A 20,137-nucleotide genomic window follows, 5' to 3' on the forward strand; every position below is an offset into this window, starting at 1 on the left:
CGCTATGGACCACCCAGCTTCGGGGGGATCCCGCAGCCTACCTTACGAGGTGGGCTGCCCAGCCTTCACCCGTGAGCTGCGGCAGTTCCAGTGGCCGTCCCACCGCACATTCAAGCCCGACTTTGGCGAGAAGTACAACGACAAGACCCATCCGTCAGAGTTCCTCAGCATCTACACCATCGCGATGCAAGCTGCCGGAGCTCGCGACGATAAGGTGCTCACCAATTACTTCCCGTTGGCACTGAAGCCCAACATCATGTCTTGGTTGATGCACTTGCCGGCGGATTCCATTTCTTCTTGGTCGGATCTGTGCCATGAGTTCGCTGGTGCCTTCACCGGAGGCCACCAAGCTCATGGCCAGGCCAGTGATTTGCATATCATTCCCCAGAAGGAAGGGGAAACCCTGCGCAAGTACATCCAGAGGTTTAGCCAGGTGCAGTACAACATCCCCGATGTTCATCCCGCCGCCGTGATTAGCGCGTTCCATCAGAACGTGCGCAACCGTAAGATGCGCGAAGAGCTGGCGATGAACAAGGTTAAGGATGTGGCCGAACTTTACGTTCTGGCCGATAGGTGCGCCCGGGCTGAAGAGGGAAGGAAGTACCCCGGCGAGGACGCCGGCATGGACGCCGGCGTGGAAACCAACTCTACTGATGAAGACACCGCCGCCCCGACGAAGAAGGGTCGGCGTCGCAACAGGAAACGCAAGGGCAAGACCGTGCTTGCCGTCAAGGGATCCGACAGCACCGACGCCGCCAAGAAGGCCAAGGCAGACGACCCCGGCAAGGAAATTGCTGGGTGCGCCGCTTGCCGGGCCTTGGCGGCTGCCGACAAGCCGGGGGGCTCCGACAAGCAGTATCACTACTAGGGAAAAAGGCTACTAGCAGCGCGGGTAAAATGGCTACTAGCAGTGCGATACCCGCGCTGCTAGTATCGTGCTACAGCTAATAGTTAGTAGTAGTGTGGGTTAAACCCGTGCTACTACTAACTTTGTTACTAGTAGCGTGTGCCACCCACGCTACTGCTATTACGTACACGCACTACTACTAATGAAATAATAGTAGCGTGGGTAAACAACCAACACTACTAGTATCCTATATACTAGTAGCCCTCAGTTTCCTCCCCACGCTACTACTAACAATTTAGGAATTAAAAAAATTAAAAATTAGATGTAGTATTCATGAATAGTAATACGTCCAATGCAAAACAAACGAACGGCACTGAACCATCTCAATATTCCATTTAACATGTCACAGAACCATCTCAAGATTCCTTTTAACATCAGACACACACAACCATCATTGTAAGGTGGGTACCTTCCCTAGTGGTCTACCACCAACCTAAACAGACTAGTTCTCTAGATGTATCTACCTAGGCTCGGAGTTCAGACGTCGGTGGACTCGTATCCTCCCTCCCCCGGACGGTGGCGTCAAGGTCCTCCACCTCAGCGACCTCCAGTGTCGAAATCACCTGGACGATCATCTATGCGATGTGGCAACCAGGCTTCACGGCGAAGTCCGTCTCCGAGTGGTTGAAGAGCACAGCGCCACCGGGTCGTGCTAGTCAGCGTCGATCACCTCTGCGCCCACGTCGGGAAAGTGAAAACTTGTTAGTACGCAAATTGCATCAGTTCAACCAAATGGTACTAGCAAACATGAACGAATAGGGAAAAGAAATTTTCTCGTTCACCTAGTTAGGTATCAACTATTTAAATAAAAAAATCAGCAACTTCTTCCTTAAACAAAAGCGGTGCTTGGTAACTGCACTTGAAAAGCTTGATAGCATATGAGATTAAGATATATAAATTTGTGTGGTCACGTCCTTGCATGTTGGAAACAATCATTGGTTAAGATTACACTCTTTTGTAGAGGAAAGAACTTTGGGACAATCAACAGCCTTTCACTTGATCTCCACTAGCTACTTTGGATTCAATAAGAAAAGGAACATTTATTTGAACTGAAAAGAACAAGCAGGCAAGCATGCTATCAATCTTTTGGCTAGAATTTCACAAAATGCACCTGTCAAGTGTACTCTAACAATCGACGTGTCCCATCTCCTCATGATTAAGGACTTTAGCTGAGCCGACAACATGGAGCAAGATGTAGTCGTTTCCGAGCATGAACCCTTGGCTGTCATCAATGAACCTGCAACATCCATCATGCCCATTGTAAAATATGTTAGTTTCAGATAAGAAAAGAACTAAACTCTGAACATATGATGTTATCTAAATCCTTACTTTATGGAGTCAAGATTCCAGGAGATGTCATCGGCAGCAAAAAAGGGAAATATATTTCACTGATTTTGGTGTTGCAACAACGTATATACTTTATCACATTATAAGTCCTCACACCATCAACTATGAAAAAATCTGAGAGTATAAGTCTGGTTACATTCACCCAAGTCCAAACATAAAATTCTACATAGTACAACCCACTTCGATAATTTCATAGGATTTAATATACCGAACGAAACCTGACAAGTGATATGTGTTTAAGTATCTACAAGAAACACTCACTAGTCACTAGTTTGAGCTCACGTAACAAGCCAAGGGTTGAGTTTAGCTGTGTCACTTGAATGAGTCATGCATGAGCAACAAATTCTCATCCTCACTTGAGTGACCAGTGCACAAGATTAACAGTTAGCTACAAACAGCAATGCAGATATAAAAGAAAAAGGCACCGATCGATTGTCATTACAAACGCAACTACAGAAGCTATAATGGCTTGATCCATTGAAATGCAAACGAGCACATTTGATTTCAAATTCCACAGTTCTGGTGGTTCAGTAGGCACGATGGAGCGCGTGAGAAGATTGGCGACAGCACAAAGAAGAACCAGGCCCAGCAAGGAAAACGGGAAGAGCGGTCTGATTCTGGCTCCTTTTGGCGGCGATATATAATACTGCCTAGCTGCTATGAGCTAGCTATGCTGAGCAGCTTCTACTGGCCCTGAACCTGAAGATGAAGGTGCAGGCAGAGTGGGAAGAGGATAAGAGGGCAGCAAAGGGAGCGAGTAGATTATTATGAATAAAGGATATAATGTTTTATTACTTGGAATAGTGGATAGAAAGTTCTATTACTTGGAATAGTGGATGCAAAATGTTGTGGTTACAGAGAGCAGGGGAGACTGGACACGAGTCTTCTGTCGGCCAAATGGTGAGGTTTTTATGTGTGTGCAAGTGCAGTTTTATGTATCTGTGCAAGTGATACTGGCATTGGCAACGAGCTGATGTGTTGTATCCTGGCGAAAAACATTTGCAGTATGAAGAAATTGGTCTTTTTTTCGGAAACGGGACAAAGGGGAATGGTGTTAATTCTATTTTCGTATATGATGACATCTACTGTATTTATCCCTGGTTCTTCTGGAATATTTTTTGTTAATCTGAAAAAAAAACTCATGCCGCATAATTATGCACTTGCAGGTTTTCCATTAACGGCGCCTGGAGAGTCTATAGAACATGGGTGAGAATTCTTTTACCAGTATAATATGTGCGTATGAAGAACTAATTACTTTTAACAATATTCGGTTTATGTGATGCAGAATCACAATTCAGTACTTCTAAATAGGGATGAAATGCAAAGGAGCACATTTGATTTCAAATCCAATAGTTCTGGTGGTTCAGTAGTCACTATCGAGCGCGTGAAGGGGGGATTGACCCTTGAAACAAAATTCAGATCAATACCCATTCGAGCAGAATCACACTAAACTGGATCCTGATGAGCCCTGCCCCAGTCAGCGTTGTAGATGCGAGATTTCCTGCCAATATGCCTGGTTGCTAGTTGTAAACGTGTACTCCTAATCTACAAAGTTCCAGTCCTAACTGCGAAAAATCTGTCATGACTTGCTACGGCCAGCTGAAAAGATTCAGTTCAGAAGAGCGCGGCCGTACCTCGGCCGAGGGTGAACCGGAACGGGGCTTCTCTGGAGTCGAACTTGGTGCCGTCCGCCAGCGTCCCCGTGTAGTGCATTGCGGCAGAGGTAATCTCGCCTGTTGTGATCAAGAGGCTGCAAATTCCCGACGGAGACCTCGAGGAGATGGGCACGTTTCAAGGGGTCAACCCGGGAAGAAGCCAACCGAAGGGGAAGGTCACATTGCCTGTAACGTTTGGAGGCGAGTTGAACTACAGGACGGAGAGGATGTCTTCGACGTAGCCGAGATCCCCTTGCCCTACAACGGGATCCTCGGTCGCCCGGCACTAGCCAAGTTCATGGCGGCGTCGCATTACGCCTACAACACGCTGAAGATGCCTGGGCCAATGACCATCATCACCGTCCCCTGCGACAAGAAGGATGCACTGATCTGCGCCAACCTACTCTACCGAGAAGCAGTTGCAGCAGCTGCCGCCAAGGCACTTGCTCCTGCCGCCGAAGCCCCGGGCGGGAAGAAGAAGCCCGGCAAGACCTCTCGCACCCACTCCAGCAAGCGCACCTCTTCGGAGTGTTGTGCTACCGTCGAGGACGTGCCAGAGAGCTCCACCAGCAAGAGCAAGAAATCCAGAGCTGCACCACCAGAGACCAAGAGGGTGTCCGTCAAGGAGGATGACACGGGAGGGGTTTTCACCATAAGCTCCACCCTCGACAGCAAATAGGAAAGCGCGCTCGTCACTTTCCTGCGGGCGAATGTCGATGTGTTTGTGTGGCAACCATCCGACTTCCCCCGCGTTCCCAGGGAAGTGATTGAGCACCACCTTGCTGTCTGTCCCCATGTGCGCCCCATCAAGTAGAAGTTCAGGAAGCAAGCTTTGGAACGACAGGAGTTCATCACAGAGGAGATCAGGAAATTGGAAGTGGCAGGATTGGTGAGGGGAGTGCTCCATCTGACATGGTTGGCCAATCCGGTGGTGGTGCGCAAGGCAAATGGGAAGTGGAGTCTGTGTATTGACTACACGGATATCAATAAGGCTTGTCCTAAGGACCCCTTCCCGTTGCCGCGCATTGAACAGATTGTTGACTCCACGGCCGGGTGTGATCTGTTGTCATTCCTCGATGCCTACTCAGGCTACCACCAGATCTTCATGACAAGAGAAGATGAAGAGAAGACAACATTTATCACCCCATGTGGTACATATTGCTTTTTACGGATGCCTTTCGGGTTGAAGAGTGCTGGCTCGACATTCGCAAGGGCGGTCCAGATTGGTTTTGAGCCCCAGCTACATAGAAATATGGAGGCTTATATGGATGACATAGTGGTCAAAACCAAGGACAAGACGACCCTTGTACAAGACTTAGAAGAGACGTTTGCCAACCTACGCAAGATAAACCTCAAGCTGAACCCTGAGAAGTGTGTCTTTGGCGTTCCGTCTGGAAAACTTCTCGGGTTCTTTGTGTCGCAGCGTGGGATCGAGGAAAACCCGGACAAGATCAAGGCTATTGAGCAGATTGAGGCACCCAAGCGGATCAAGGATGTGCGCCGGCTCACTGGCTGCGTTGCCGCCATGAGCAGATTCATCTCCAAGTCCGCTGAGCGTGCCCTTCCCTTTTTCAAAATCTTGAAGAAGGCAGGCTCAATGGAGTGGACCCTAGAGGCTGAGGCAGCTTTGTAGAAACTGAAGAAATACCTTTCCTCTACGCCGATACTGGTTGCGCCTAAACCATGGGAGTCGTTGCTGCTGTATCTGGCGGCAACGAATCAAGTGGTCAGCGCCGCACTAGTGGCAGAGAGGGAGGTCGACGAAGAGGCAGTGGCAACGGCAGGACCGGCGGATGGCAAGTCAGAGATTCCCATGGCAGGGCCTGGTGCCGGCAAGGCAAGGCCCCCGGCACAGTCTGACGCCATCGGGACAGGGCCCACGCAGCCAAGTGAAGTGGTGCAGAAGAAGAAGATGATGCAGCACCCGGTTTACTTTGTCAGCTCCCTCTTGCAGAGGGCTAGGTCAAGGTACTCCGGTGTGTAGAAATTGCTCTTCGGCCTCCTTATGGCCTCGAGGAAGCTGCATCATTACTTCCAAGCCCACGAGATCACTGTCGTCAACCGCCTCCCGTTGCAACGGATACTGCACAACCCAGATGCGACCGGAAGGATTGTGGAGTGGGCCTTGGAGTTGTCAAGCTTTGGGTTGAAGTTTGAAAGTACTTCGACAATCCAGAGCAGAGTCTTGGCAGAGTTCATTGCAGAATGGACCTCAATGCCCGACGAAGAAATTCAGGAGACCGCTCTCCCCGGCAAGGAAACAAGTAACGACTGGATCATGTACTTTGATGGGGCTTTCTCGCTGCAAGGCGCCGGTGCCGGTGTGCTGCTTGTCGCACCCACCGGAGAGCACCTCAAGTATGTGATCCAGATGCACTTTCCCAGGGAGATGTCCACGAACAACACTGCTGAGTACGAGGGGTTGCTTGCCGGTCTTAGGATCGCGGCAGACCTCGGGGTGAAGAAGCTCATCGTTAGGGGTGATTCGCAGCTTGTCGTCAGACAAGTCAACAAAGATTATCAGAGTCCGTTGATGGAGGCCTACGTAGATGAGGTGAGGAAGCTGGAGGAGCGCTTCGACGGTATACAAGCGGAGCACGTTCCCCGAGCGAAGAACGGCATTGCTGACTACCTGTCAAAGCGTGCTACATTCAAGCTACCTGTGGAACCAGATACCTTTTTGCTTCAGTTGACTCAACCGTCCGTCGAACCATCAACGGAGCAGAACAAGCAGAGGAAATCAAGCCCTAGCAAGTACTTTCCCGCCGAGCCCCCAGGGGCCGCCGGCAAGGGTGTTGCCGCGGATCCCGAGCCTGCCAAGGGGCGGCTGGCTCCGGCAGGGCGCCAGGCCCTGACCGTAGAGACGGCTGCCCCCGTGGCGGAAGAGATGCCTTTGGTCCTTGTCGTCGAGCCCTAGGCTCCGGCATGGGCACAACATATCGTCTGTTTCCTCCAGACAGGGGAACTTCCTGAGGAGCAGGAAGAAGCGGAAAAAGTAGCCCGTCGGTCTGCCTTGTACTAGTTCGTCGATGACGTCTTGTATAGAAAAAGACCGAACGGTGTGAAATTGAAGTGCTTCCCCCGGGAGGAAGGACTGGAGCTGTTGGCAGAGATACATGGAGGCATATGTTGTTCCCACATAGGGTCGAGGGCCCTTTCCGGCAAGGCATTCCAGCAAGGCTTCTTCTGGCCCACTGCCCTCCAGGATGCGACGGCACTAGTAACCAGGTGTGAAGCGTGCCAGTTCCATTCGAAGAAGCTTCATGAAACAGCCCAAGCCCTTCAAACAATCCCTCTCTCCTGGCTGTTCTCGGTCTGGGGGCTCGACATACTGGGCCCTTTCCCTCGCGCTGTCGGGGGCTTTGAGTACTTGTACGTCGCAATCGACAAGTTCACAAAGTGGCCAGAGGTGGAGGCAGTGAGGAAGGTTACAGCACAGTTAGCCGTCAAGTTCTTCAAGGGGCTAGTCTGCCGTTTTAGTGTACCAAACAGAGTCATCACCGACAATGACATGCAGTTCACAAGCCACACCTTCATGCAATACATCCAAGACCTCGGCAGCAAGGTCTGTTTTGTTTCCGTGGCACACCCACGGAGCAACGGCCAAGCAGAGAGGGCAAATGCTGAAGTATTGCGAGGCCTGAGAACGAAGATTTTTGACAGGCTGCACAAGAGCGGAAGGCGCTGGATTGATGAGTTGCCGGCGGTTCTTTGGTCGATCAGGACGACGCCAAATCGAGCCACCAGCCAGACACCCTTTGCCCTAGTATATGGGGCAGAAGTAGTTCTCCCCACGGAACTCATATATGGGTCACCTCGAGTGTTCGCTTATGATGAGCTTGAGCAAGAGCAACTGCGGCAAGATGACGCAATGCTCCTTGAGGAAGATCGTCTTCGGGCGGCTGTGAGAGTAGCACGCTACCAGCAAGCCTTGCGCCGCTACCATAGCCGCAAGGTTCATGCCCGAAGCTTTGAGGAAGGCGACCTTGTTCTTCGGCGCGTTCAGTCGGCCAAGAATTCCAACAAGTTGACGCCAAAGTGGGAAGGCCCTTATCGGGTAATACGAGTCACCAGGCCCGGCGCAGTCCGCCTGGAGACCGAAGATGCTGTCCCAGTAAGCAATTCCTGGAACATCGAACATCTTCGCAAGTTTTACCCATAAGGCGCGGTTGCCGGGCCCCCCGGCAAACCACCTTTTGTACAAGCCTTGCCGGCAAGGCATGTAACCCTCTGTACAAAGCCAGGCGCAGATACTGAGCATAAATAAACGAAGCGCTGGCGCCCTAAGTTATAGCATGCATGCTAGGTTAAGTCTTTCCCTCAGTTAGGGTTGATAGTGCTTAGCGGCGACTAACCCTAGCCTAGAGGTCGAGTGTGTGTGTCTCTGTTCTCTTTGGTTCGCAGGGCACATGGACACTTCTGCCGAGCCGCTTGGGAGAAAGAAAACGGACCGGCGCTCCGCCCCCGACAGGCCAAGGCTGTCGGGGGCTGAAGATACAAGGATCCAACCACGACAAGCCAAGGTTGCCGGGGGTTGCGGATTCAGATAAGTCTTTCATCCCCCTGTTATGCGTTTCCGTGTAGAACTGGGACATGTGAAACCTCGTTTATGTTCTTAAAACCACCGTGCTCCCCCTTTCCTATACCCAAGAGCTACCTCCTGGGTCAGAATTTGGTCGTACTCGCGGTGGCAAGGAAATGAACGAGGGGCCTAACTCTACTTCGCCCCCGCCTCCGCCAAGAGCGCGAGAATGGTGGCTGAAGTGGAGAGATGGCAAGGCCTGTTGCCGGGCGGCAATGTTTATCTTAAAAATAACAAGGATTCGTCCTTGGCGTGCGCCTCGCTCACGCACAGAGAACCCGGCAAACACCCTTTTTCATTAAAAACATCCCATACAGGTACAGTTCATACGGAATTAAAAACATGAGCAAGGGGATTACAAGTCTTAAAATTAACAAGTGCCTGCAGGCTTACAAACTAAAAAGAGATAAGGTGCCCGTAATCCCTTTCTTGTCCCTCTCCTCAGAAGGTGGGACAAGGCAGCAGGGGGGCAAAAAGAGCGCCTAGGCAAGGTACGAGGAGCAGAAGGCACCAAGAGAACATCTTGGTGCCGGGAAAGGAGCTGGAAGACGAGGCAGCGGGCCGGCAATACGTGACGAAGGCGTCGGTGCCCGCGTACTCCGACTTGACGGCCGCCACCCGCCTTCTTCGCCTTCTCCGGCCCTCCTACGCCAGCCGCCCAAGGAGACGACGGGGAGCGCCCTGATGGAGAGCTTAGCGAGGATGGCCCTCGGCAGGGCGCGTGGCCGAGGGAGGAGCGGCGCGGTCAGTCGAAGTCGGAGACGACATCCTGCCGCTCGACTCCCTCGTCGTCGTTGTCGATGTCGTCCTCGTCACTCCCGCTCGAGGAGGAATCTTCATCGTCGGAGGAGCTCTCCATGCAGCAATTCAGGTGAGTTCCAAGATCTCTGCTACCTCTTGAGCACTGCGTTGGTTTTCCCTTGAAGAGGAAAGGGTGATGCAACAAAGTAGCGTAAGTATTTCCCCTCAGTTTTTGAGAACCAAGGTATCAATCCAGTAGGAGGCTACGCGCGAGTCCCTCGTACCTACACAAAACAAATAACTCCTCGCAACCAACGCGATAAGGGGTTGTCAATCCCTTCACGGTCACTTACGAGAGTGAGATCTGATAGATATGATAGTATAATATTTTTGGCATTTTTATGATAAAGATGCAAAGTAAAATAAAAGCAAAGTAAAAAAGCAAAGGAAATAACTAAGTGTTGGAAGAGTAATATGATGAAGATAGACCCGGGGGCCATAGGTTTCACTAGTGGCTTCTCTCAAGAGCATAAGTATTTTACGGTGGGTGAACGAATTACTGTTGAGCAATTGACAGAATTGAGCATAGTTATGAGAATATCTAGGTATGATCATGTATATAGGCATCACGTCCGAGACAAGTAGACGGACTCCTGCCTACATCTACTACTATTACTCCACTCATCGACCGCTATCCAGCATGCATCTAGAGTATTAAGTTCATGGAAATAGAGTAACGCCTTAAGCAAGATGACATGATGTAGAGGGATAAATTCATGCAATATGATAAAAAAACCCATCTTGTTATCCTCGATGGCAACAATACAATACGTGCCTTGCTGCCCCTACTGTCACTGGGAAAGGACACCGCAAGATTGAACCCAAAGCTAAGCACTTCTCCCATTGCAAGAAAGATCAATCTAGTAGGCCAAACCAAACTGATAATTCGAAGAGACTTGCAAAGATAACCAATCATACATAAAAGAATTCAGAAGATTCAAATATTGTTCATAGATAATCTTGATCATAAACCCACAATTCATCGGTCTCAACAAACACACCACAAAAGAAGATTACATCGAATAGATCTCCACGAGAGAGGGGGAGAACATTGTATTGAGATCCAAAAAGAGAGAAGAATCCATCTAGCTACTAACTATGGACCCGAAGGTCTGAGGTAAACTACTCACACTTCATCGGAGAGGTTATGGTGTTGATGTAGAAGCCCCCCGTGATGGATGTCCCCTCCGGCGGAGCTCCGGAATAGGCCCCAAGATGGGATCTCATGGGTACAGAAGGTTGCGGCGGTGGAATTAGGTTTTTGGCTCTGTATCTGATCGTTTGGGGGTACGTAGGTACATATAGGAGGAAGGAGTACGTCGGTGGAGCAACAGGGGGCCCACGAGGGTGGAGGGCGCGCCCTGGGGGGGTGGGCATGCCCCCCTACCTCGTGGCCTCCTCTTTTGTTTCTTGACATAGGGTCCAAGTCTCCCGGATCATATTCTTCCTAAAAATCATGTTCCCAAAGGTTTCATTCCGTTTGGACTCCGTTTGATATTCCTTTTCTGCGAAACTCTGAAATAGGCAAAAAACAGCAATTCTGGGCTGGGTCTCCGGTTAATAGGTTAGTCCCAAAAATAATATAAAAGTGAATAATAAAGCCCAATAATGTCCAAAACAGTAGATAATATAGCATGGAGCAATCAAAAATTATAGATACGTTGGAGACGTATCAATCTCCAAAGACCTTGACGGAGAGCAGGCCGCCCTCCATTAACTTGAAGTAGAGGACGAGCCCCACCGTCAGGCTGTGGATGCGAGCGAACGTCTTCCATCCACGACAGAGGTACATGACGTGAGGAGCGGGGAAGTCGACGTCGACCTGCATGCCGCTGTTCCCGCAGCCCCTCATGTGCAGCCTGAGGGTCTGGGGCGGATCGAGCTCCATCTCCAGAGCGAAAGGGGTGGGGGCGGAGACGACGACGCGGTGGCCGGCGTAGCCTGATGAAGAACTCGCGGGGCTGGTCCCCGACGTGGCCCTCCATCGCGGGAGGCATCGCTGGCGGGGGCACGGCCACCGCACTGCCTCGCCCCCCTCTCCCCCGACCGCCGCGGCGACCTCGGCCTCGCCCCCTCCCCCTTCCTCTCGTAGCCGGCTCCACCACCGCGGGCTCCCGAGAAGGGGGAACACGCTGTCGAGCGGCGACCCTCGCCGCCACCCTCGAAGGCCCAGCACCCCCTCTCGCCATGGCAGGTGGAAGAAAGGAGCGAAGGAGGAAGAGGATGGATGCAGAGAAAATGTGGGATGGCATCCCCCTCCCCCTCCTTATAAAGGGGTGGGGTCGGGGCTCGGCCGCCCCATTCAGCCAATCCAGCCATCGGAGGCGCGGGGTATCAGAACCGACCCGCTGCCCCAATCAGCGACGGCCCGGTTTCCCGCCCCCACCGCCTGCCACCTGCATGGAGGGCGCGTGGCGAGCGAGCAGAATTGAGGGGACGGGTGAGGCGACCGTTCCCCGCCCCATGATCGTGGGGCGTGGGCGCTTTGAAGACTGCGACCCGAGTCCACCCAGTAAATGAGACGCGCCTCCACGCCTCCCTCTTTTTATGGGGAAGGCGCGAGCCGCCTCTTTACCACGATGTGACGCATGCATGCGGAGACCGCCCCACGCATGACCCCCATGTCACGCACGACCCTCCATGTCGCGCGCAGGTCGTGGGGAAATGCAGCGGACGAAAAATTACTGCGGTAAAATCCCGCCCCGACTGCCCGCGCACCGTTTTGGGCCTGGCCCAATAACGTGTCGTGCTTATGTGTGGCCCAAGCCCGGGGGCTCCTGTCGGTGTACAAAAGTAGGGGCGCTCCTTTTTACCCCTTTACTTGTGCACGTACAGTCAGAGCCGCGCCCACGGCCACACTAAGCAGGGCAGGGGAGGGAACCGGGGAGAAGCCAAAGGCACAAGGCGATAAGAGACAACACCAAGACCAGAAACACAAGACAGCAAAGGGGTGAGGTGGACTCCCCCGGCAAGACCCTTGCCGGGGCGGCCTCCACGGCCCCGGCAAGAGCCTTGCCGGGGCAGCATGCCCAACACCAACAGAGCGAGCCACCCTTGAGCCCATAGGTTCCAACCCGACCAACTACATTGGGACCAGGGCTCAGGAGGCGCCTCCGTGGTGGCATGCAGATCTTTGTCAAGATCATAAACACACAAGATCAGATGAGGATCAGAAGACGACGACCCTCGGCGAGATCCTCGCCAAGGAAACCCACAAGACCACCAGCAAGCGCCTTGCCCGGGACGACTACGACACCACGACAAGACCCTTGCCGGGCCCCCCGGCAAGGCCCTTGCCGAGGGCGTTAGCGGGGCCACTGCCAGGCCCGCACCAACCAAGACTCCGCCGCCGTTCGCATGCAGCTGCCAGCCCAACTAGCTGGGCAGGCACCTGCGTGGCAACATGCAGCTTCCAGGCCAAATCAGCAAGCACCTGCGTGGTGGCATGCAGATCTTCGTGAAGGCCCTACCACCGCGCCGCCTCAGCTGCCTGCTTGCCTACATGGCGCTGCATGCATCACTAGCCTGGACGCGTGTTGAAGTGAGGAGGAGCGGCGACGGACGGGACGGGCCTCGTTCCTGTCCCAGATAAAGCTAATGGACACCTAAGTAGCGCATTTAATGCACTTTGTCCTGTAATGCCGTGCGATAAGCTCGCGCACTATAGGCCTTTCCACCTCCTGTGTGCCACTGTGGCAACCCCTTTTCCCTATAAAAGGAGCCCCAAGGCGACCAGGAGAGGGATTCGACTTTTTGGAACTACACGGCCACCGTAGCTAGTTCGAAAGCCCAAGAACACTCAATACATCCACCAAAGCAGGACTACGGTTTTACGCATCCTCGCGGCCCGAACCTGGGTAAACGATCCGTGTGCTAGCTCCTAAACCTGCTCTTCTTACGAACCCGCGCCCGCCGACTGTAGAAGGGATCCCAGTGATCCCATAGGTGTCGTCCTCACTGACAGCTCTCTTTTGGCAGCATCAGTGCTGACATCTTCAGGAGCATACCTTGACAGAACACTGAACTTCTGCATGTACTCCTTGACTGTGCCACTTGCTTGCTTCAGGGCTCGGAATTCACGCTTCTTGATGGCCATGATTCCGAAAGGAATGCGGGCCTTGTGGAATTCTGCCTTGAAGTCATTCCAAGTGATGTTTTGCCCAGCATGCATGACCTTGAATCCATCCCACCAAGCTCTGCCAGTTCCCCCAAGACAGTGAGCAGCATATGCCACCTTCTCACGGTCCTCAGTGCAGCTGACTAGTTCAAACAGATCCTCAATGGTGCGGACCCAGTCATCAGCATCCAGGGGTTCAGCAGTCTCGATGAAGATGGGTGGTGCATCCTTCTTGAACTCCGCCAACGTGGAACGTCCATTGCCGTTCCCCGCTGGCTGGCGGTTGACAGCCTGAGCAATCATCTGGGGGGATGCAGTGTTGGCTTGGCGTTCCTCTCGGAAGGCTTGGAGAAGCTGAGCCATGTCCATTTTTGGAGGTGGTGGCGGTTGTGGAGCTTGTCCTTGGGTTTGGTCCTGACTGGCTGCTGCTCCGGCAGAACCTCCAGCTTCTTGCTACTGGGTAGAGGTACCAGTACGTGTTACAACAGGCATCCTGTTGGAGCGGTCAAGGTCTCATGATTGGGAAAGATGAGTGAAAGCAATATAGACAGGATTCCTAGTAAGGGGATCGGTATAATACTAATTGTTTTCATGCAAGGGCCAAAAAGGCCAACACATTCGTTAAAATCCAAATGGGTGATGTAGTCGCTTACAAGTTCCAGAAGGAAAGCACAACGTCCATCAAACACATCAAAAGCAAACACAACACTGCATGGTTTCATATGAACCATTACAAGGACTCGACTTCGCCCAGGGGGTACACAACCTATCCTACCGTAGGGGTTACGAACTGGCATATCCAGGTTCGGATGATGCGTAAGTGGTGGAATGCTCGGTCGTGTAGTATGGCTCTTCTGGGTCTTCCTCCGCATCATCAGCATCCTGACTTTCCTCTTCACTTGAAGGGGTGGGGGAGTGGAGGAGCTCAACACGCCATTGCTGTCGGATTATGGGTTCCAGCAAAACCCTTGAGGTTCAAACACTGGGGTGCGCACGAAGATCTCTCCTCCCTCTAGCTCGCGCACATCATGATCTCACGGCCTAGCTCGACGAACCCAAAGAACAAGGGGACACAAGGTTTATACTGGTTCGAGCCACCGTTTTTGGTGTAATACCCTACTCCAGTGTGGTGTGGTGGATTGCCTCTTGAGCTAAGGATGAACAGTTACAAGGGAAGAACAACCTCCTGAGGAGAGGCGTTCTTGTGCTTGGTGAGCTAGTGTGGCTGAGGATGATCTAAATCAGTTTGAGTCCTCTCCCAGGCCAGTTGCCAGCTATGGTTGTTGCTAGCCCTATTTATAGAGGCCCTGGTCCTCTTCCCAAATATTGAGCGGGAAAGGATCCCACAACAGCCAAGTTTGAAGGGGGACAACTAGTACAAGTTATCCTAACAAAAGTAGTCTTCGCCTGCCAAAGGCTTTGGTGGTGACACCGTCTTGGGCTCCACGATGACCTCCGTCCTACCGTCATTTTGGTCTTGGTCTTGTTGCACCGATATGGAAACCTTTGCCTGATGCCTCGGGACTCCTCGCCTGCGCTTGCCCCTTTAGCACCAAAGAGGAAACGAGGACACTGTGCGCGCTGGCGCCCTCCTGGCGCCTGCCTGGCCTTGGTCGTCATGGCTTGCATCATGGGAACCTTGCGAGGTACACCTTGCCTTGATCTCTCCGCTCCTCGCGAGCCAGCCTGGTGAGGCTGCCCCTGAGGAGGTCTTGTATCGTCCGCCTCGCAAGGCTTGACCCCTCGTGAGGGTCTTGAGTGTTTGCTGGTGAAGGTGGGTCGTACGGGGCCGCTGGTGGAGCCACGCCGTGGGCCGCAGGCAGGCAAGTCTGGGGACCCCCATTCCCAGAACGCTGACAGTAGCCCCCGGGCCCAAGGCGCGTTCGGACTTGGCTTCGAGGCGAAGCCAAGGGGCAAGTGCGGAGCGCCGCGGGTCCCAATAGCCTACGGGCCCGCTTGACGTGTGGCGACTGATTGGACGTGGGCGTCTCCGCTTCCCCACGCTGCCTCGGCAACTGCCCGACTTGACGAGTCCCTGCTGCATGCGGAGAAAAATCATCATTACCTGTGATCGTGGGGATCGCCGGTTGGCCTTCCCCTGGCTATAAATGAGGAGAGGGCGGAGCCCCCATCGCTCATCTCTTCCTGCTCCGCTCGCTTCTTCTCCCTTGCTCCATTGGTATTAGCGACACCCATGGCACCGATACGGAAGCTCTCAGCCGCGGAGAAGGGGAAAACCCCCCGCGACGAGCCAGGGCCACTTCCGCCGAAGAAGAGGCCGAGCCACCGCCGCGACATAGTCGTGAGGCCGGAGGTTTCGAGGCCTTGGTGAGAGGCCTCCTCCCGGGTACCCGCTGCCTCTGTACGCCCAAGCTGAGGGTTCCGGAGGGAGAGGCGACGAGCGCTGCCGCCCGCGTCGTGGCCGCGGTCGCCGCGCCGCGCTGACGCACGCCGTTGCCCCAGGAGTCCACGCCGCGGACTCCTCGCGTGAACTCGTGATGTGGGCGGCGATGCCTCCGCGCACTTGGATTCGGTTCCCGCAATTCTTCTCCGCCGAGATGCCGCTGAGGGGCCCCTCGAGCTTTGTCTACAGCACGCCGACTACGATGCCCCGGCGACCGGAGCGGAGGTTGAGGCCGTCTCTCCAGGCAAGATCTTCATGACCCGCGGCTGGGGCAAGGTTGCTCGAGTTTGCCGTACGGAAGGCGCCCTCGCCATTCATTTTGAGTATGATGGCGCCTCCACCATGTTCTTCAAGGTCTTCGATGAGGAAGGCCGCCGCTTGGAGTGCTGTCCAGGTGGGGGTCGTCGGGATGGCGCAGCGTCCATCAGCGAGCCTGCTGCTAGTTCCGCCAGCGGCTCCTCCACCAGCAGCGGCGGCGCTTGGGAGCCCAGCGACTCTCCCGAGCCCTACGAGACCCCGGAGACGAGCGACGACAGCTACGTGCCTGCGAGCTCTCGCCATGCCCGGAGCAAGACCGAGCGTCTGGCCGCCATCGTCGCTGATCTGGATGGGGTTGGCGCTGGCCTCCGGTGGCCCACTGTTGATGATGGCGTCGGCCACGCCGGAGCGTGTAGATAGGGCTCCTAGAAACCCCCTTCTTTTGTTCCCTACGAGGAATCGAGATGGACCCCATGGGGGTGTGTAAAGGGTCTTGTAATGTCTTTTGTTGATATTATCCTTGTTATGAAAATTTGCGAGTGCGTGTCTTGTTTCGGCTCGGTCTCCCCTTTCCAACCCCGCGGTAGCTCGGTGCTCTATGCCGACAGGTCCCGGTCCCCAGGCAGGCTGCAGCCGTCGCTGGTATGCCAGGTCGCGATGCCGTGGTCAAGGCCAGGAGGTGAGCGGCCCGAGGTCCAGTAAGAGCTCCTGAGGCGCGATGCTCAAGAGGTCCCCTTTAGCACGCAAGCAACCACCGAGAGGCAAGAAAGGGAGGTGACGTCGCTACAACAGGGCTGCACAAGTGAGAATCCTATCCTGTGGTGCTTGATTGATTCGGGCGCGAAAACTTATCTTGGCAGTCCAGAGCCGGTTCCTTGTGCTACGCCAGACTCGCGCGTCATCGGCCATAATGGAGTCAGGTTAGGCCCCTGCGAGCCTCCCCCTCTTCTCCATGCTCTTCTGTGTGCTCTGCGTCCTCAGGTCCCGGCCCCCGAGCGAGCTCAGTCACCACTGGTATGCCAGGTCGCGATGCCGTGGTCAAGGCCAGGGGTGAGGGCTGGAGAGCCAGTAAGAGCTCCTGATTCGCGATGCTCAGGAGCCCCCTTTTAACGCGCAAGCTAATTGCATGGGAGAAGAGGGAGCCCACGGTACCGCCTGCTGTCGTCCTCAGGAGGTTCCTGCAGGTTAGCACGAGGAGGAACACAGATTGCCACTATGATTGCCGGTCTGTCGCTGGTTGCTCCACAAGAAGATGAAGGCACTGAGGGCCTTGTGAGGTGACGTGCGCGGGGCGGCCCGCGAGTCAGAGCTCGACCGCTCAGATTTGTCAGCGTTGCAGGGAGGGACCCGAGCACAAGCACCGTGCCAGCGTGAGTAGCTCCTGTTGTGGGGTGAGTATGAGGCAGATCGGCGACGCGGGCGGTTATGATGGGTGATAATCAAGCAGGTGATAACCATAGATAGATCATGCATGGAAAGCGAACTAGCTTAGGTAAATGCAAGAGCGATACATGCCATTGGGTCGGACCCGAGCGGCCTGGGATGATGCAGCCCGAGGGGCGCCCCCAGCAAAGCAAGCTAAAAATGCGAAAGGGTACATGTCGCAGGGACAGGCCCGTGCGACCTGGGAATAATGCAGCCCAAGGGGCTCTCCCAGTCAAATAAACTTGGAAAATGTCACCTTGTTCCATTGTCGATGGGGTGTTGGGGTAGCTGAAGATGCGTGGCGCAGGGGTTGCTCCTCACGAGCCACCGGGGCCCTGAGCCTCGGGGGGCTCTGGGGGTCCAGGCGGTTCCTCGAGGACCGACTCCATCTCCGCCAGGACTGCGTGATGCCTGGCCTCCTAAGCCGCTAGGACGTTCCGCAGGTTGTGCTGGTAGGCGGCCGCCATGCTCGGCAGGCCGAATAGCATGCGAACATAGCTATGAGGTGGGCCCTCGCAACATCCCACGCGCGATGGCCAGAAGAGCTCCTGAGATGCGGCCCTGTTGAGCCCTGGAATGTCGATGCAGGCTTGCAGCCCGCCATCCTCGGCTGGATGGGGAGCTGCGCCAGGTGGGCGGCGGTCGCCGTGCATGGCTCTTGCGTCTTGAAGCTCTTGGGTACTCTTGGTGATGAACTCCTGAGCACCAGGCACTCCTCGCCTGGTGTCCTCCTGAGGGAAACGTGCCGCGAAGCACGCCTCCATGTGGTGCCCGAGCGCCTCCCTCGTGATGTTGGCTAGGTCTGAGGCCCTCCAGAAGAGAGCCCCCGAGCCCTGCCCAAGGAGGGCACCGGGCGCGCCTTCCTATGCGCGGGAGGGAGGCGCCCCATCTGAGGGCGCAGGTCTTGAGGTGGTGCTGCTGGTGACGCCGCTCTCCTGAGGCCCTGTACAGAGCAGCTGCTTCTTCTTCTTGGGGATGGCCTCAGGAGGGTATAGGATTCCTTCGTTGTCGGGGTCTTCGATTGCTGCGACCTGGAAGGCACGCTCAAGGGAGCACACCGCATCCTTCTCCTCATAGGCGACTGTGATGATACCACCAGTTCCTGGCATCTTGAGGACGTTGTAGCCATGGTGGGTCACTGCCATGAACTTGGCCAATGCTGGGTACCCGAGGATTGCGTTGTATGGCAGACGAATGTGGGTGACGTCGAACTCAGTGAGCTCGGTGTGGTAGTTGTCGAGCCCACCGAAGGTGACAGGGAGGCGGACCTGCCCGATTGGGGTGGTGGAACCATCGGTCACTCCTGAGAAGGGCTTGGTCGGTTGCAGCTGATCATAGGGTACTTGAAGGCGATCGAACGTGTCGACGGACAGGACATTAAGCCCCACACCGCCATCGATGAGGGTCTTGGTGACTTGGACGTTGCTGATGACAGGTGAGCAGAGCATTGGGAGAGCACCGGTGGCTGCGGCGCACTTGAGCTGGTCCGCCGAGCTGAAGGTGATGGCGTACTTGGACCACCTGAGCGGGCATGTGGCCTCGAGCTTGGGAAGAGCCGCGTTCACCTCACGAGCAAACTGCTTGAAGATACACTGAGACGCTGGGGCCTGAGCTCCGCCCAAGATGCAGGCGATAGCGCGCGGTTCTTGGAGGCCCCCAGCTCCTTCGTCCTGATGGTCGTCGTTCCTTCTTGGTGGTGGCGGCAGCGGAGGAAGACCGGCATTACCCTGAGGACGGTCCTCACGAGGCTGGTCCTGCCAGCGGTCCTTGCGAGGCCGGTCGCGCCACTCTTGGCGTGGGCCGCGATCGTCCCAGCGACCTCCGCCTCCTCCTCCTCCTCCTCGGCCGTAGCCCCGGTCGTTACGCTCAGGGCGTTGACCAAAGCGTCCACCTCGAATGGCCCTGAGCTCCTGACAGTCGTTGGTGTTGTGGCTGTGTACGTTGTGGAAGGCGCAGAACGGTCGGCTGCTCTTGGATGACTCGGGATGGTCCTGGCCGCGCTTTGTATTAGGCTCCGCCGCAAGCATGGCCACACCTTTGCGCTTCACGTCTTTGGCCTTGGCCTTCTTCTCCTCTGGGTCGGTAGCAGGGAGATCGAGGAGGGAAAGGCGCCCTTCCTCAGCTCTTGCGCACTTGGTCGCCAGGTTGAATAGCTCCAGAGCCGTGCATAGCTCCTCGTGGATGGCGAGCTCCTCCTTCATCTTGACGTCGCAGACGCCATCGGAAAACGCCTAAATGATAGCCTCGTCCATCACCTTGGGGATCTTGAGACGAACGCTGTTGAAGCGCTGGATGTACTTCTGCAAGGTCTCTCCCGGCTATTGCTTGGTACGGCGCAGGTCAGCCACGGCCGGAGGGCGGACGCGAGTGCCCTGGAAGTTGGCGACAAAGCAGTCGCACATCTCATCCCAGGAGGAGATCGAGCCCGGGGGCAGGTTTAGGAGCCATGAGCGGGCGCCGTCCTTGAGAGCCATGGGGAACCAGTTCACCATGACGTTTTCGTCGCCGTTGTCCGCCTCGATGCTCAGCTTGTAGAGATGCAAGAACTCCGCAGGGTCAGGGGTGCCATCGTAGCGACGAGGCAGATCCGGCTTGAACTTGCCCGACCAGACAACTCCACACAGCTCAGGGGTGAAGGCGC

At 54.9% G+C, this 20,137-nt stretch overlaps 1 protein-coding gene and 1 long non-coding RNA gene across 2 annotated transcripts; both read right to left on the reverse strand.

The window, feature by feature from the left end:
* Window positions 1–1,200: 1,200 nt before the first annotated feature.
* Window positions 1,201–3,981, reverse strand: LOC141026529 (uncharacterized). Its single transcript, XR_012188758.1, has 3 exons — window positions 3,889–3,981; window positions 2,019–2,144; window positions 1,201–1,579 (listed from the first exon to the last, which is right to left on the reverse strand). It is a non-coding gene; the product is annotated as an uncharacterized lncRNA (long non-coding RNA).
* A 2,556-nt stretch (window positions 3,982–6,537) lies between these two features.
* LOC109762791 (uncharacterized) lies at window positions 6,538–13,772 on the reverse strand. Its single transcript, XM_020321666.1, has 2 exons — window positions 13,255–13,772; window positions 6,538–6,541 (listed from the first exon to the last, which is right to left on the reverse strand). The coding sequence occupies exons 1-2, from the start codon at window positions 13,770–13,772 to the stop codon at window positions 6,538–6,540; spliced, it is 522 nt and encodes a 173-aa protein (XP_020177255.1).
* Window positions 13,773–20,137: the final 6,365 nt, after the last annotated feature.

Source organism: Aegilops tauschii, chromosome 7 (assembly GCF_002575655.3).
Source record: "Aegilops tauschii subsp. strangulata cultivar AL8/78 chromosome 7, Aet v6.0, whole genome shotgun sequence".
In the NCBI taxonomy this organism is placed as follows: Eukaryota; Viridiplantae; Streptophyta; class Magnoliopsida; order Poales; family Poaceae; genus Aegilops; species Aegilops tauschii.

Coding starts and splice junctions, on each gene's coding strand:
- LOC109762791 (XM_020321666.1), bottom strand. CDS start 13,772: ATGGCTCAGCTTCTCCAAGCCTTCCGAGAGGAACGCCAAGCCAACACT.